Raw genomic sequence first — 18,134 nt, 5'->3', positions numbered from 1 at the left:
TGGTCTCACTGTGAGATAAATCAATAATTGAAATGCTTGTTGTGAACCCAGGTGTCTGTGGATGTACTGTGAACAGTGTGTGCCGGTGCCTTCTATCTGGGTTTGTGTCTCTTCCTCCAGGTTCATTCCCGGTGCTGCGGGAGCTGACGGAGGAGGAGAGGCAGCAGATCCTGCACTCCTCTGAGTTTCAGAGCTTCTTCGACTGCAGCATCCGGGTGATGGAGAGAGCTCTGGCCGAAGACGGCGACATCTTCTTCGACTACAGCGGCCGGGACCTGGAGGACAAAGAGGGGTGAGCAAGGCAGGAGGCGAGAGGGGCCAGGAGGAGGAGGGAGGGCGTGTGTGTTTGCATGTGAGAGAGCACATGTGAGTGTTTACTTGCATGCCTCAAACTAAGAAATGTGCTCAGGCTGACTCATGCCCACTGTGTCACTCTAGGGGCCTGGAAGCTGCTTTGTTCTTCAAAATACATGTCTTCCTGCTGATGTCACACTCTCAGGGGGTCAAAAACTCCTCTGAACTGACAACCATCATGTCTTAAAGAGCATTGTCTTGCCATCTGAAGGGTTGCCTCCAAATGGAGGTTATCAAAGTGTTGGTTGAAGTTAGAAGAGTCATAAGTGCAAAGCTGTTTTAGAATACTGCTCTGCTATTATAGAAGAATGCTGCTTTTACCAGCTCACTTCAACTTTGACCACTGCAGCCTCAGAGGAGCATCAAGCCTGTGGTCAAATGGAGATTATGTCTAAAACAGGCCACGGCCCGGTGCTTAACATCAGTCCTTCTCTTTTTTCCATGGATGTGATATTTGTTGAAGTTGTAACGACACAAGCGATGTTTCACCACCAATGAGTGTGCCGAATTTAGCGCCACTCAAACAGGAGTCTGCCTGCACCTGAAGGTCTGGAAGCTGTGGTGATAGAGCTTTCTGAGGTGGCCAGTGACAAGAATCTGCATCAAGGATCGAGTTTGATCGATCACAGGCAACATGTTGGCTGAGAGATACTGACTCACCAGGATCAGCAGCCTGTCAGACAGTCCTCTCACCAGATTCCTCAGATGGCACGTGGTGAATCATCCGATGGCTGCTGCTAAGGATTAATTCAAGGCATCAAGGCACATCTCAAAAACGTTAGACAGCATCGGCAGCCAGCTGTCGCCTTTGAAGCCTTTCGCGTGTATTAGATGGCTTCCTTCTGACTTACTTACTCGTCTTCAGGTTTGATCACAGAGTAACCCTTCGACTGTTACCTCTCCCGTCTTTCCTCAGAGACTTGGGCAGCGGCTCCAGCCTGTCCTTCAGCAGACTCTTCTACGACGAACACTGGTCGAAGCACCGCGTAATCACCTGCCTTGACTGGTCCCCTCAGGTGAGGCCCGCAGCCTTCTGTAGGTCCCTTTGAATTCAACAGTTCATGAAGAAAGAACGGTTTCCCAAATTTGTTCATCCCGCTCTCTCTCTTTCTCCTCCTCCTCCTCTCTCTCTCTCAGTATCCTGAGTTGCTGGTTGCCTCCTATAACAATAATGAAGATGCTCCCCATGAACCAGATGGTGTTGCCCTCGTATGGAACATCAAGTTTAAGAAAGCCACACCAGAGTACATCTTTCACTGTCAGGTACTTATACTACGTATTCCCAAAACTATAGAATATTATTGTAGGTTCCTGTAAGGAAGAAGTTAATTTTGCTCCTTCTGCAACCCCAACTCTTGGCCCATCCAGTAATTTACAGCTTGTTCCTCTTTCTTAGCCTGTCATGACAGCATGCTTGTGACTGAAAAATAAAGGGTGAAGCAAAGGGAAATGAAAGGCAGCAGGACATGCATTAATTTGACCCTCTAGATTGGATTATAGCTAAACGCTGCCACTGGCGGCCAGTTTTGGTGCAAGAAACTTAGGTTTCGGTGGGAAAGAAACCCACTGATGGGTGTGATGCTAATAGCAAATGACACAGAAATCGGTAGAAGGAGGGAGCAAGGGAGGGGAGGAAGGATAGACGGATTGGGTGTGAGGGCTTCACGGCTCCCATGAGACAGACGAGACCATATAGAGACGTCTTGGTAGTAATATGATGTGGCCTACCACTTCCTAATCCAGCGCTGCCACATGTGTGCGTTAGCCCACCCACATTGATGCTGCGCCTAATGTCAGCAGTGCTGCGTTTCCCAACAATTGACAACTCCTGCTCACACACATCACTGCAAATGTGGAAATACACCTGCAATAGTCTTAACGTCAGAGGCTGCTGAGAAATAAAGCTGGAAATGCACACACATAATGTCACGTTCAAACAGCGGCAATAGATTTTCTGCCTTTTTCTGAAACACACACAGAACCATGTACTTCTGCAGACCGCACGCTGCGTGAAAATATTTCGATATGAAGCTTGCCATATAAGACCCGCTGCATAATGGATTTTTAAAGCACTCCATTCTTTCACTGCACCATAATTTATGCCGCTGCTGAAATCCATGTGGTCTTACGGATAGATTACAGCTATGCATCTTGTAGCTGTAGGATTCAGTAGTTTTTCCATATGGCTCTCTGAGGAAATATGTGCAGTACATCTGACTTTATTAACAATGTGGTTTTCTGAGCATGCCGGCCTGCGAACTGTCAGTGTTTGAGTATTCGACGTTTGGGGAACGAGGATATTTGGGTAAGCAGCTGATAAAAATGCTCAGTTTATCAAAAGGGGGGGGGGCGCAATCAGCTGCAAATGTGCAGTTTAAATGTGCTCACTGGAATAGAGAACATGTAAAAATCTGAGCCATAACAAAGCGCGGCCATTGTTTTTGATCCTCCGACATGTACAAATGCTTATGGGCTTGTTCGCATGCATGAGATTTGCGAGAGGTGAGTGTTTACTGGAAAAATGTGCATTACATGAAGTGATATCAGATGGAGAAAAGGCAGAAGAAAAACTGAGGGAGAACAGAAACTCCCCAGTGCCTCACTTTCCTCCCCGGCTCCCCCCATGTTAGTCAGTGCGTTAGTGTGGCCTGGGGCTGTGCCACGGTCTCTTCACGGAGGGAGAAAGAGGAGTGGATGAAAGAAAAACAGAGACACATACAGAGAACGATAGAGTTGGGAGCAAATGAGCAGGGACTTAGGAATGGAGTGCCCATATAAACAGCAGACGATAAAATGGAGTGGAAAGACAAAGAGAGAGGAGGTTGCCAGTCGTTTGGAATCCGCCGTGACTTCTCCTGTCACTGCTGGATGTGGATGAAAGGAGCACAGGAGCGGTTAGACGAGAGGAGAGACTTTTTTTTTTTTTTTTTCAAACAGAGTCGCGACTCTCTAGTTAGCCGCGGATCAGATGGCTCTTAATGTGCGAGCATGTTCTGCCGTTTAACCCCCCGAAACCACAGGGCCGGGTGCCTCTTCCCCTCTCTGTCTCCACTTTCTCCGAGTTTTCTTTTCACCTTCCACCTCCCGTCCGCGGCTGAAAGGAACAGAGAGGCGAGCCGTTCACGTGCTCTCTCCTCGCATCTGTGAACGCACGCCCTCGCTGTTTACTGTGCACACACACACACACACACACACACACACACGTGTCTATGGGCTGGCGCTCACCGCAGCACACTCTTGACCTGCAGCCATTTTTGTTTCCTTCAGAAGCAGCAGATAGATAGGTAGATAGCAGACTACTGGCTGTGTGTATGCACATGTTGTATATGTGGGTGTTATGCACATGTGTAAAGGCTGCAGCATGTGTGTGTGTGTGTGTGTGTGGAGGATACAAAAGAATGACAGTGCTGGATCAGTACTGGAGGGTTGGGTTTGTGGTTGAGGTCTGGTTCAGCAGGAGCTTTATTGTATAAGGCTATGGCTTATAGAAGGCTTCATGTTTCAGATGGGGTTTTGGTGAGGTCAAGCTTCTATATTTCTTGTCTGGCTGCGTGCAGTTTGGTGAAGGGGTTAGCGATGCAAAATTTTCCTTTTTAACAACATTTCACCTCATATTCAGGGTTCAAATGTTTTGCCTGAACAGGGGAAATGTTTGGGGTTTGATGCAGCTCCTGTCTCGTTCATCTGCCTCGGACACTGCACGTGATTTCTTCTGTTGGCTGCAGTGTTTATATACTTTGCAGTAGCATTGTTAAGGTTTACGTCCTCGACGTGTTGGCGTGGTGGAAAGTGAACAGTTTAAAAAGCTTGTGTCAGTTTGATGCTGGGAGGAGTCTCAGTACGTCTGACTTTGGGCAATCTGGGAACTGTGCACGAACATTTTTGGCAGTATTCAGCGGTGTTGTAATATTGCATTCTGCTGCAACGCAATAGCTAGACAGATAGGTCCTGTGTTGACAAATGCTGTTCCCCTGTGGACTAAACAAATCTGACAGCGTTGAGCGCTCCATCTCTCTCTCTTCTTCCTGCTTTGCTGTGTCTTGTCCTCCACTCTTATTTATTGACCTCACAGTTCTTTATTGCAACCAGTCACAGGAACACTGTGGCCTCTCAGCTTGTTGTCATTTGTTGGTTGGTCAGCAATGTTAATCATGAAAGTTGACGTTTGTTTGGCTCTCAGGATTAAAACTAATATATTAGAAGCAATTAAAATTCGAATTTTGGATTAGCTTGTCTGCAGATTTATCAGTGCCATAGTAATAGAGTGATAGAGTAATAGTGAGTTGTTTACGGTAATAAATGGTGATACGCTTCAGTGGAGATGAAAAGTCATACATATATGCAGTTTTATATGTCCACATCTTCATATTCACTCCATATTTATGTCCCCTTTTCATTCAGCTATTGTTACTCTTCCTCTGCTTTATGTAACATGTCTTTATTATCATGAACTGCACAAAACAAATGAAATAAATCATCGTTCTCTCATTCTGCTTCACTCTAGAGTCCACTGAATAAACTATATCTGAAAATTAAACAGTATTTCAGTGTACAAGGGGGGCTTTTACAATCCCCTTAAGGTCCCGTGGCAGTTTCATGACCCCACTTTAGGAGCCATTGATCTGTAATACAGTGGAGGAAGTGTGTGCTCCATCAGCGTGTGAGTGTGTGAGGGGCTGCCGCTGCTGTGGATTCTGGTACCAGTTGAGCGTGCCTCCCCTCATCACGGCCGTCCCAACAGTTGGACCCATCATCACCCCGTACCAGTTGGGTCCAATCTTGTAACTTCACACCAGCCTCTCAAGTGGGCAAAGTCACACCACATTAAAGGGCCTGTTTGACTTAAAACCTCTGCCGAAGCCCCCAAACCACACGCCTCCCTGTAACAACCCCCGCTGCTACTGTCAAATCCCATTGGACTCAGGCATATTTTTATTAATATCTCGCCGCTTTGCATCAGTCCCGAGGCCTTTGGCACTTCCAGAAAGGTGGTGTAAGAGAAGCAGAGCTGGAGGGGAGGAGAGTGGGAGGTAGGGCGAAGGCAGGGAGAGTTAGAAAGAGAGAAAAACGCAACGGCGTTATTAATAAGCCTCGTCTATGTGAAATTGCACTGGAAGTTGAAGCCGCTTTGTTCTTAAACTTTAGATATAGCTTCTACTGTCCAATTCTGCAGTAAAGTTGATTATTTTGTACTCATTGACCAAGACTGCAGACTTGTTTTTGCACCAAAACAGACCTGAGGAGGAGCTGGTAGCATGTATGTCCCTAAGTTTCAATATCAGAATAGAAGACATTATATTTGCATCAGGAATCCAACATTAAAGCCACAAACCAGCAAAAGTAAAAATATGAGCCAAGTAAACAAACAAGATATGGAAAATGAAGGGAAGGGAGCTGTAGGAGGCAGAGAAAGGCCTGCTTGTGTTCCCAGAGCCTCCTCCTTCGTGCTCTCGCTCCGTCAAACCCTCATTCTTTGCCTGGTGAAATTGAGACTCGACTTGGTATTTCTTTCTCCTTGCCAGAGACCACAGAGTGACAAAATCCGTGGGGTGTCATAAACGAGCGAAGCCAGGGGGAGAAAGGGAGGAGAAAGGTGGTCGGGAGCGGGGGCGGGGGAGGTCGAGACGAGGGGATGCAAGGGAAGACAGTCGGATCCATCTGGTCCTGATAAGGCAGAGTGGAAAACAGATGAGTGCGGTGAGCAGGGGGGAGAAGGGATGCAGCGCGGTGGATCTACTCGGGAGGACATACTGTCTGGCGTGCTCTGTCAGCCCCCACCCACCCGCCTCGCTTTTTCTTCTCACCAGAGCACTCTTGCTCCATTTCTGCCTTCCCAAGCCGACTTAAGCAACAGTTTGTTGCCCGAGGAAAGAACGAAAGAGAGTAGGAGGCAACAAAGGAGGGAGTGTTCACCTCTCTCTCGCCTTCTTTCACTCTCTGTCATTCCTTCAAACCTCCCTAATCCCTTGCTGGGTGCCATCTTTCATCACGGCCTACCATGTGTGTATTATCCTCTACAGAACACTTCCCATTAATATAATAAGGGCTGCCAGAAGCACTTAGCCTTGTGAGCCTTGTGTGAGATATGGTAGGTGATACTTTGTGTGTGTGAGTTTCTCTCTCATGCACACACACACACCATCACACAACAGACCTGGCCCGAGGAGAGAAATGAAACCCACTGTTCTGACTGCGAGAGTGTCTCCCTGTAAAACTTCCACAATTTATCTCAGGCCCAATTTAGCGAAGTGACTCTCTCCGCTGCTTTTTCTTCCGGGAGCTGTCACTCCCCACATCCTCTCCGTCTGGGCTGGCAGGAGACGACTTGGCAGGTGTCTGACCCGCGCCGCATGTGAGATGAGAACCATCCACAGAGCCACTCTGCGTTTGGAAATGAAATGTCAGGCTCGGTATCCAGTCAGGCCTGATATGGAGATGCAATCATAGCGGGAGGATTGCCGACACGAGAGTCGTTGAGGTGTTATTTAGACAGATGTGGGGCTCGTGTGACTGGTGTGTCCAAACTTATGAATCTGGGATGAAGAGGAGCCGCAGGGGATGGGAGGAGTGTGGCTGCGTTTGATTTAAAGGAAAAGTTCGACGTTTTGGGAGAAATACTCTGATTGAACGAGCCAGATGAGTGTGTACGTGACATATGAAGCTTCAGTCAGGAAAGGGCTAGCTTAGCTTAGCACGAAGAGTGGAAACAGGGGCAAGCAGCTAGCATCACACCGCTAAAGCACCTCTGTTTATCGCTTTGTATCTCATTTGTTTCATACGTACAAAGACCAGGGTGCACAAACATCACTTTCATCACTTCCTGTTTCCAGTCTGTGCTGAGCTAAGTTAGCCGGCTGCTCACAGGAGCTTCATATTCACTGTGCAGGCATGACTTAACTCTCAGCCAGAAAGCGAATACACGCATATCCCAAAATGTCGAACTTCTCCTTTCATTCAGAACGTCAGCTTTACGCATAAAATATTTTCTACTGTCATGTTTACACGCTGTGAAATGAGTTTCCTCTAATGCATGCAAAAGCAGTAATTGAGTCACTGATGGCAAAGTCTCATGAATGAATAAAAAGTAGACAGAAAGACTTCAGAAATCCAGTCAAAATGTAATCAAGCTCCCCATAATTCAGCTCCAAAGTCAGTCATTAATTTCCTACATGACATCCAAATTGAGAATCGGCTTTCGAGTGTCAAGCAATTCCCCTTGAGCTTAAATCATAAACTTCCTTATAGCGCGGGACAAATTGATCCTATTTCAGCACCAGATGACATACGGTGCATTTTAAAAGTCATATAACTCCAAAACATATGTGCCGATGTGACATTTGATTAGAAGCATTTAGGGAGGACGGCTTTAATGTTAAGTCCAAGTCACTGCTGGCAGGCGCCTCAAAGCGCGCTGTCGGGACAAAGTCGGGCTAATTTTCAGTAGCTCTTTCACTAAGCCTGACAGTACATGAGGGGAATGATGGCATAACCTGTGGTTTCTCAAAGAGGGGGACTCAGAGTTTAGTCAGGATTTTTCCTCTTAAGATGGGGACACTGATAGGGCTTCGGAGTTAAACTAACATATGGAGCAAATCGAGGGGGCTCTTGATTTGATTTGGCTTCTCTTTGTCATTACTCATGTGGGGTAGAGATGTTTACTTAGGCTGATAACTGGTGGAGGAACGACAAGAAAGAGGAGAGAGCCGGGATGTTTCCTATTTGCTTGTGGATTTGCGTGTTTATTTTTCATTTTTGATGGTGTTAATAGTAAAAGTAAGGTCGTACCGGTCCTTACTGGGAGGATGAAAGAGATGAAAGTTTCCGAAGCGGGTTTAAAGATAATGGTATTAATATATTTGAGGTGGTGTGCAGCTGATGTTGTACTCCAGACTGTTCCAATTTAACAAAGACGTTCAAAATTCAGATGAGAAGTGACACTTTTATAGCAGTCTTATGGTTTTTATCAATTTAGGCATAAAGACGGAGCAAGACGACAATAAAGAGAGTTAAAGAGACATTTTGGGAAATCCACTGGTTTGCTTGCTTTCTTTAGTGTCATGAGGATAAACATGAAGCTACAGCCGGCAGCTTATTAGCTTAGCATAAAGCCTGGAAACAAAGGGAAGCAGCTAACCTGTCGGTGAGTGTTATCATCCTTCTCATCTGACTCAGCGAGAAAGCAAATAAACATATTTCCCAAGATGATGATGAAGACGGATGAACGGCTTTGGTGGTGGAACCATGTGCGTGTGTGTGTGTGTGTTTGTGTGTATGTACGCCTCTTTAGTGGATGTGTGTGTGTTTGTGTACAGAGATGACAGAGAGGGCAGGACTTGGGTTCATTAGCCCACCAGTGGAGTCTGGTGGAGGCGGAGTAAGCCTCAGACAGCAGCCCGTCAGACTGCAAAGGTCATCCTCAAACTCTAAGATATTAAAGGGTCAGCTAGTTGAAGGCAGAATCTTGTGTGCTAATACAGGCTAATAAACCTCAGTTCCCATTCTGTCTGACTCTGTAGATAAAGTTTTGGGAGCGTGCCTCCTGTCCGGCCGACAAGCGACTTTATTTTTAACCACCAAAGTTCAGTTTATTTTGAGTCTTGACATTTGAAGCGACTCCCGCGCCATTCGTCTGGAGGCCGTGACTCCTGAGAAGAAACAAAACAGAGAGAGTGTGCAGTGTTTTCTTTCCCTCTGGTTTGTTTTCCAGTCTCCTCTCAAAATGAACTGGGGTTTGGAGTTGGCTGCTTCGCACATGGTGTGGTGGCGGAGACGGTTAGCGCAGTTGGGTTTCAGTGGTCCCAATGAACTGATTTGGACGTTTATGTTTAGCCTATTTACATAATCCCTCTGTTATTCAGTAATATCTCTTCAGTCACATGACAGATCTAAAAGAAACTGCTAAACGTAAAGTCATGAGGGCAAAGGGTTTTCCAAATGGAAAATTCAGTCCACCTTTTAACTTCTCGTTACACTTCATGTCACAGTTTTTGCTCGCTATAGCTTTAGCAATATCCGTCTGGCCTTGTAGAAGACTGCAGTCGTGTGCAATGACTAAATACATTCACATAAAAAATACTAAATTAAATCCTTGTACATTAGATTACTTGTCTTCTTAATACAGCGATTCATTCGGGAAGGTTCTGATAATTAATGGCGAGCTTTGCCTCCGAACACCGACTCGGAGCTGTTGCTCCGCCTGACGTACTGTTTTCAGGAACACTAAATCTGTCAGCGACGGTTCTCCCAACAGAATCTACGACCGTATTAGGCAACAATGCTTTTGCGAAACGCACCCTGCAAGTTTTTATAGTTTGACTGTTTTTAATTGCGCTGTGTGTCTGCGAGCTTCTTGTTTAATGCTCTCTTGGCCCCGTCGTGCCTGTAAATTATCGTTCCGCTCAGCATGATCATGCTGCTTTACTGGATGGATGCATGGAGGGATGAATTTGACAACACACAACACCACTTGCCCTCCTCTAGCATGACGATGCTTAAACATTTTCTCATAACTGCACGGCACAGATGCTTCATTGGCTCTGGGTCAGGGGAGGCTAGCTGCTGCACGCAGGAGCCCATATGGGACGAGCACTGAAGAGGAACCAAAACTCAATAAACACGGCATCGGGAAGGGAGGGAGTTCAAGGGTGCGCTTGTCATGATGGAGGCTACAGTGAGCGCTCCAGTGGCTGCTGGGGTTTTGATGCTGTAATGTGAAACGGCTGGGGGAAAAGAGGACTACAATTCCCCTCTTTGTCTGGTCCCCGCCCCAGCGTCACCCCTCTCTCGTCTCCTCGGCGGACCCTCACCGTAGCCAGACTCATCATCTCCCTCTCCGTCTGTCTCCCCACGCCTGCCACCCAGCACGCCGCCTTGATCACTCGCTCTCACCCGTGCTCCGTCTAGCGTTACCGTTTTCGCTTCATATCTTTCTTTGTTTTGGCTCTTTTCTCACCGTCTGCTGTTTTATCTCCACATTTCATCCAACCAAACCAATTTGAGTGTTTGTTTTTTTTTTTTTTTCCCAGATGTTTGCCCATAAACACCAGACGAATATGCATTATGATTCAGCCCTCTCATCCTCTGCCCTTCTCTTTCCTCAGTCTCCTGTGGTGTCTGTGGGCTTTGCCAGGTTTCATCCCAACCTGGTGGTGGGGGGGACTTACTCTGGACAGATCGTCCTGTGGGACAACCGCAGTCACCGTCGGACCCCCGTCCAGAGGACTCCCCTGTCTGCTGCTGCGCACACTGTAAGGCTGCCTCCATAATCAATGTGACCTCCAGTTAACGTCCAGCACAGCAGACTGTGAGCGGCGACCCGACTGGGACTCATGAGAGAGTTGCAGTACACAGCTGATATTTTTGGTTTTGACAGATTTCCCAAAAACAAAACATACAAAAATATTTTTTACAAAAAGATCAGATGTGTGTCTTTGTTTTGGAGTTATTTCTTAGTATGTGAGCTATGTGATGATGTTTTTCAACTTTGCTGATTAAGGTGGTTTTGGACTGTTGGTTAAGCAAAATAAGCTATTGTAATACATCTCCATGGGCTCTGGGAAATTGCGATTTTTCAAAATTTTTCACTATTTTTCACTATTTTCTGACATTTTACAGACTGAACAATTGACTTGTGGAAAAAAATAATCCAAAGTTAATAAATAATGGAAACACTTGTTCGTTGCAGCTCTGGTGAAATAAGCTCTGACCTAAATGAAAAAGCTTCCTGTTGTGCTTTGATTAGTTACATAAAACAAAATTATTCAGTAGGAACATTCCAGCGGTGAGTTAAAGACTTAAAAAAAACCCCTGTCATCTAAACATCCTGATGTAAAGATATTAAACGACATCACAGCATTACTTTTGTTGCATGATAATGGAAACCCCTGCAGCTCTGACACTGATTGTTTTCACAATAGAAGCAGACACACACTGACCCTCGACAAATTACTGACCAACACACAGCAATATCTTAAGACCTGGGGCTGTTGGCATGAGGGCGCACACACACACACACACACACACAGCTGCTGCTGCTGCTGCATGCCATCCATGCTGTAGGTTTAAACCCCAATAATGAGGCCATCGCTCTCATCCTCTCCATTCAGTGAGTCCAGCCAGCTAGCATGGTGCTGATTGCTGAATGGGTTCTTTGTGCTGCCCAGTACACAAATCAATTACTGCTCAGTAATGACATAATGCTCTCACACACAGCGGCGCATGTCCAAAATGTAAAGAACGACTGCATGTGAGCTGTCCGTGAGCCCGCTACGTCCGGCGGTCCGCACTGAACCTCATGATGTCATGTGTTTAAGGGTGAAAGTTAAAACACCTATTAGCATCTCAAATAACTTTATGTCCCTCACAGCCTCCTGCAGTCACGAACTATCCAAATATTTATCATACAAGATGCCAAATGTGTGGATGTTTAGTAGAGAATTGAGGATTGTTGTAATCATATTGCAGTCGAGGTAAGTTATGAGATATTGAAAACATTATCTGTTGTGCAACTGTGTGTCTCCACCCATCTCATCCACTCTGCCTGGCTGTGTGTCTTTATCTCTTTGCGTGTGTGTGTGTGCGCAGCACCCAGTGTACTGTGTGAACGTGGTCGGCACGCAGAACGCCAACAACCTGATCACTGTGTCCACAGACGGCAGGATGTGCTCCTGGAGTCTGGACATGCTCTCCCAGCCGCAGGTACACAACACACTCGTCAGCGAGCACACGAGCTGCTGACAGCTCAGAAGGACTCAGTGAGTCCAGTGTGGAGTCTCTGAAGACAAAGAACATTTTAGTGGGATTCCGCTAGTGTTTTCTTTAGCTCTTGTAATATGTGTGTGTGTGTATGTACAGGCTTACGTTCTTCCTTCTGTGTGTGTGTGCATGCGTGTAGGAGACCATGGAGCTGGTGTACAATAAATCCAAACCTGTGGCGGTGACAGGCATGGCTTTTCCCACGGGAGACGTGAACAACTATGTGGTCGGGAGCGAGGAGGGCACTGTGTACACTGCATCCAGACACGGCAGGTTCGCGGGCACACACACATACACACACACACAAACACCAACAGACATCACAGACAAATCTTTACCAGAGCACTTCTGTGTGTTTAGACTGGTGTTTTAAGTCTTATATAATCCAGAATTACAGCATCACAGTGAAATAATTCAGTGAAAAACGTACATTTAGAACATTTTTTTTTTCTAAATTAGGTACATTCAAGTGTTATTGCCTCGAAAATTAATCAAACAAGTAAAACTTTCTAGAATTACAAGTAGGATTAGAACTGCTTTAGAAAACTTAAATTAAACTGTTAATTTAAGAAGCCAATAGTTTCACTTTTAATCAAAACTCCCTGACTGTGCTGCAAATTCACTTTGAGCACGAGCTCCCTCAAACCACTTCACTGCCTTATATTTAAACAAGGCCACTAAAGCGCCGCACAGCTGAACCACCTGTGTGTGTCCCCCCCCCCCAGTAAGGCGGGTATCTGTGAGATGTTCGAGGGCCACCAGGGGCCTGTGACGGGCATCAGCTGCCACAGCGCAGTGGGCACCGTCGACTTTTCCCACCTCTTCATCACGTCCTCCTTCGACTGGACCGTCAAACTCTGGAGCACTAAGGTATGGTGTGTGTGTGTGTGTGTGTGTGTGTGTGTGTGTGTGTGTGTGTGTGTGTGTGTGTGTGCAAGAGAGGAGGAGAAAGAGAGAGAGAGGGTGTGTGGGGGGTTGATTGTGGACTCTGTGGGTTGTAGAGAAAGAGAAAGTGTGTGTATGCGTGTGTGTGTGTGTGTGTGTGTGAAAGAGAGAATGAACTAGTTAGTGAAGTGGGGGGGGTGCTGTAGGGTCGCAACTTTTTGGAAAATCAGTCTTTCTCTTACTACTTTGTGTGTGTGTGTGTGTGTGTGTGTGTGTGTGTGTGTGTGCGCGTGTGTGTGTGTGGGAGTAAGTAAGTTCTGTCACAGTGTGTGTGGATACCGTGTGGGTGTGTAGTGAAGGTATTCAACAGTAGTGACACAATTAGGCTCTTTGACAAGCTGCACTTATTGCTCCACAAATTGTATTGGCTCCCTGATTATTTGAACCTGAATTTAGCCTGTCAGGCAGTTTCCTCCCAGCCTGTGTGCTGCCCCCCCCCCCCCCCCCCCGCCCCCCCATAAGATCTACTAATAAAATGCAGTCTTTTTATAGATGGTACAGAGCAGGTGTACAGCCAATACTGCAGAAGCAGGCCGGATGTCTTTTACTACATCAGAGGAGGAGTTTCTTGTGAGGCCTAACTCGGGGGGAGAATATCCACTGCACATGATTCTGCCTTGACTGTAAAAGCAGGAAATTTGTCACTTAAGAATAATCAACACTGATGAGGCGAAAATATGGTGCGAAAGCTTTCATTTCAGTCTTCTTGCACCACAAAGCTCATTCACTGCAGGACTGTCTTCACCCTGTAATAGCTCAATGCGGTAAGTCGGTCTTCATCAGATCTTAAATACCGTGCACGTCAGCGGGCGTTAGACTGGCTGGGTGCGACTCAGACACACTCCAAAGGTGGGCGCTCCTCCTCTCGCTGGCTTTTGAGCGACCTCGTCCACTCGGGGCATTTGTTCTCCTTTCAAAGCGACGTGACGAATTCCATTTCAGTGACAATAAAAAGCAACCTGTCACTGTTTCTGTCAAAGTGAGTGCTGGAGAATAGAAAAGTTACCTAATGCATTCAAAGGCACTTTTGCGGGGGGACGGTGAAGAGACACGGAGGAGTATGCCCAGGTACAGAGGGGGGGACCTTCTGCGATGGAGAGGGGACGTTTCATTGTTCAAGTCACGTAAATGAGCGGAGTGGGAACGATTTATGAGCATAAAGAACGAAGTCTTAAGGAAAAGGAGGCATTTTAAAGAAAAAAAAATGTCATGCTTAATATTGGTGGTGATGCTAACGCTGAAAGACAGAGGGATCAACACGAGCAGGGCGTCAAACAGCAAACACAGCCAAAAATCAAAGAGGGGCCTATTCAATATGAAGAAAATACATAATGCATATTGCATAATACCTCCAGCCTTATGCAAGATCCAGTTACAGCTTGCATACTTGGCTGTGACAGGCAGTAAAGCGCTGATGAATTTTAACCCGTGTTTGCATGCAGCCAGTCCGTAAGTCTGGAGCGAAAGGTCCCGTGACACATATTAAAACATTTCTGCGGATTTTCATCAGGAGAGTGTGTTATTTTTCAGGATTTGGGAATTCCCTTTCCTTTGAGGGGCACCGCAGGAATGTGTGTCTGTCTCTTATCCCACATAACCCATATTTGTGTGTGGGCAGGCAGAATACCTGTGTGTGTGTGTGTGTGTGTGTGTGTGTGTGTGTGTGTGTGTGGGGCTCTCATGCCTCACGTGCACCTTAAGCAAGCTTGCCTTTGCTTACCTAAAATCCCCCCGAGGTTTGCCTTCAGCCCAACTGTATTAACACACACACACGCACACACACACTCGCAGTGATTTCTCTTTGCATTCACACACACGTTTGCCCTCATGGTTCAAAAAAGCCGTCGCACAGAAGTCTGCTGATGTTTTTACACTCAGCGGTGCAAATATTGTGGTTAGTGAAAACATTTGGAGTCGGCCGGAGTGTGAAGACGTCGCGGCAGCTGGGAGCGGGTTCATGATCGTGCATAACTGGAACCGTTCTTGCTCTCTTGACCCCAGACCCAGCGTCTACGAAGTGATTGGATGGAGCAGAATCGTTCCACTTGAGCTCTCTGACGAAGCGAATTAAAGGCCTGACCGTCAGTTCAGGTGATTGTTGAGATCCTGATCGTCACTGAAGGCGTCTGTGAAACGTCTCAGCGTGCGGTTATTAGATCTGGCAAGAGAGCGATCGAGCTAGCGGGATGTTTGTGATGCAGCCGGGATGGAACCAGTGAAATTATACGACTGCTGCAGACATGAGATGGTTTGGATCCTGCTGAAAGTCAGAGTGATGAGAGGCTCTCTGTTCTGTGACAGCAGCAAAGGTGCGAGTGGTTGTAGCATTGGAAAGCCAAGGTGATCGATGCCAAGGCCGAAGACGCAGCGAGAGTGTATTTTAGCTTCAGGAAGCAATAAACGGTCACCTGAGCTCGCACCCATCCTTTCACAAACTGCGTCACGTCAGCATCGCAGCGTGATGCTGATGTCAGTCTCCAATGTTTCAACCATTGGTTTTCCAGTCGAAACGTGTCAGAAGCCCTCAGCTTCTCAGCAGAGGAAAGATAATGACAAGCAGTTGCTTCACGTGCGGCGCCACGAGGATTAAGCTCCATTTTCAGATTAGTTTTAAGACTTGTTGCTCCAAATCACATTATTTAAGATCGGTAGATTATGGCCAGACTACAGTAAAATAGTAGTTTACAGTTGGGATCGTCGGTAGATACAAGGAGGACTTTATTCTAGACTCTAAGGTGATGCGTGACTTTAAGTGTATCACCGAATCCATCAAGGGCGCATTGAAAGATAGCTTGAAATTGCATCGAGAGGCGGATTATCAAAGACGTCTTCAATGCAATCGGGCGATATAAGATACTCAGCAGCTGGAGGATGAGGACCAGAGTAATGGGGACTAAAACAAGGAGAGGATGAGAGAGCGAGAACATAAACAGGAGCGACTCAGCTGATCGAATGCTGAGAACTGTGAGATGGAGTAAAATGACCTCTGCTGTCACCCCGCCGGCTGGAAAACAGGTTCAATCGAGGCTTGAAATTGGCTCGGCTCTGTTTGTTTGTGTCTGTGCGCTGTTTTGTTATTGTGCGTGTGTGCGTGCACTGCCATCTGTCTGCAGGTCTCACAGCCTTTCAGAACAACCGCGGCGTGAGAGAGTAAAGGTGATGGAGAAAAGGAGGAGGAATGAGAGGAGGCGGAGGAGGAGGAGGAGGAGGAGGAGGAGGAGGAGGAGGAGAGAGAAAGAGCGAGGGACTACATTCTTTCATTTGCTCCTCCAGCCAGCCTGTCTCCTCTCCTCCACCCCTCCCACTCTACCTGTCAGGAATGCAGTTTGCAAGCCTCTGGAATCCTAACAGCCGGCCTGACACACACACACACACACACACACACACACACGTATTAAGCCATATTCCCACTTATTTAACTCATCCTCCAGCTTTAATCGCAGCACAAGCCTTCAGCCAAGCGAGTTCGGTTCGGCCATTGGATAGAAAAAAAAACACACCACATGCATAATAGTGGATGATGTGGGTGTGCAAGGTGTGTTTGTATGTGTGCATGATTTTAGTACACTTCAAAAAACCTTTACTGACCATGTGTCCCCCCCCTCCTCTGACCATCACCGAAAACAACAAAACCATTAATCAGTCGAATATTTGAGCCCACGTTGAAGGATTTTTCGTGTCATTCTGCTCTGTTTGTGAGGACTTTTAGTCATAAATTTAGAAGACTTATCATACTTGGTGTTATATATTTTGACTGATAAGTCGCAAGACGCTGCAATAACAAAATGCTATCAGTCGGCCGCTACCCACACACACACACACACACACACACACACACACACACACACACACACACACATCCTATTTCCCGCTCCCCTTCCTCTCCGTCCATTGTCCACCCCTCCTTTTCCTCCCGTTTCCACCTCTTCCCATCCCTCTCGCTCTCTGCCTCAGACAGCTGTTGTGTTGAGGTTACAGTACACCTTGTGGAGGGGCCCTCCCTTTCATCTCTCCCAGCGGTTTTATGGTGCTGTGTGAATGTGCGAGGCTTTTTAATTAGGCTCTGCACCCAGACAGGCCCCAAGGCTGAGGCAGCGCCACTCTGTCTGAAGCTCGCTCACTCCCTCTCTCCCTTCCCTCTCTCTCTCCCGCTCTCTCTGTGTCTTTCCTTTCTTTCTATCTCTGGTGTGTCATCTACTGTAATCCCTTTCTCCGCGCTGCCTTTTCACACCATACACACTTCCATAGATTTCCTCTGTTTCTCTCTTCCAGCACAACAAGCCTCTGTACTCCTTTGAGGACAACGCCGACTATGTGTATGACGTCATGTGGTCGCCCGTGCACCCCGCGATCTTCGCCGCCGTGGATGGCATGGGCCGCTTAGACCTGTGGAACCTCAACAACGACACTGAGGTGTGTGTGTGTGTGTGTGTGTGTGTGTGTGTGTGTGTGTGTGTGTGTGTGTGTACAGTGTGTGAATGTAGGTCATTATGGGCGTGTTTGCTCTGTCATCTCTTTGTGTGTTGATGTGCGTGTGTGTTTGGTGTCCTCAGGGCCTGTTGCTGGGCCTTCGCCCGAACCGCACAACCAAACACCCAAGCCTTCTCCCTCCCATCAACCCCACCACCACCACCACCACCACCACCACCAACCCCTCCACATCCCTCCCTACAAACTCGATTCAAGATTCCCCCGTGGGCGTTTCCCACAGCCCTCGCTTTAAATCAGGCCTAGTGACATCTCCTCATCCCGGCTCCCACCCAGACGTCCCGCTAACATTCCTGCAACCTCTGTCCAACGTTCAAGCAACCTCAGGACCCCACCACCTCCTCTCATCTGCCTCCCACACTCTGTCCCATCAGTGGAGCGCACAGATGTGCAGGATACCACGAGCAGAGAGCCCCAGCCCTCAGTCCGCAGTCCCATGCTGGAGATGAAAATACGGCAATAAAAGGAGAAAGTTCAGGCCAGGGGTTGAGTTTCTCAGTGCTGTGGGGCAAGATTTATTTTCAGAGAGAGCATTTGAGGTCAGGATCGGAAAGATGATCTTATTATTCAGCTTAATTACATACAAAATATAA

The 18,134-nt window shown here is 47.1% G+C and overlaps 1 protein-coding gene across 22 annotated transcripts in view; it reads left to right on the top strand.

Moving 5' to 3' along the window:
* Positions 1-18,134, top strand: part of dync1i1a (dynein cytoplasmic 1 intermediate chain 1a) — a 45,924-nt gene that overhangs the window by 22,593 nt on the left and 5,197 nt on the right. For all 22 annotated transcript variants that reach the window (XM_076754674.1, XM_076754673.1, XM_076754670.1 and 19 more), the window contains 8 exons: positions 121-292; positions 1,271-1,370; positions 1,492-1,617; positions 10,455-10,601; positions 11,938-12,051; positions 12,248-12,381; positions 12,834-12,978; positions 17,326-17,466. In XM_076754674.1, coding sequence (XP_076610789.1) covers positions 121-292; positions 1,271-1,370; positions 1,492-1,617; positions 10,455-10,601; positions 11,938-12,051; positions 12,248-12,381; positions 12,834-12,978; positions 17,326-17,466 — 1,079 coding nt within the window. The remainder of the gene's footprint in view (positions 1-120; positions 293-1,270; positions 1,371-1,491; positions 1,618-10,454; positions 10,602-11,937; positions 12,052-12,247; positions 12,382-12,833; positions 12,979-17,325; positions 17,467-18,134) is intronic.

The sequence above is a fragment of the Chaetodon auriga genome, chromosome 17 (genome assembly GCF_051107435.1).
Source record: "Chaetodon auriga isolate fChaAug3 chromosome 17, fChaAug3.hap1, whole genome shotgun sequence".
Lineage (NCBI taxonomy): Eukaryota > Metazoa > Chordata > Actinopteri > Chaetodontiformes > Chaetodontidae > Chaetodon > Chaetodon auriga.
Note: the sequence above shows the minus strand (reverse complement) of the source record. Positions and strands in the feature narration are given on the sequence as shown.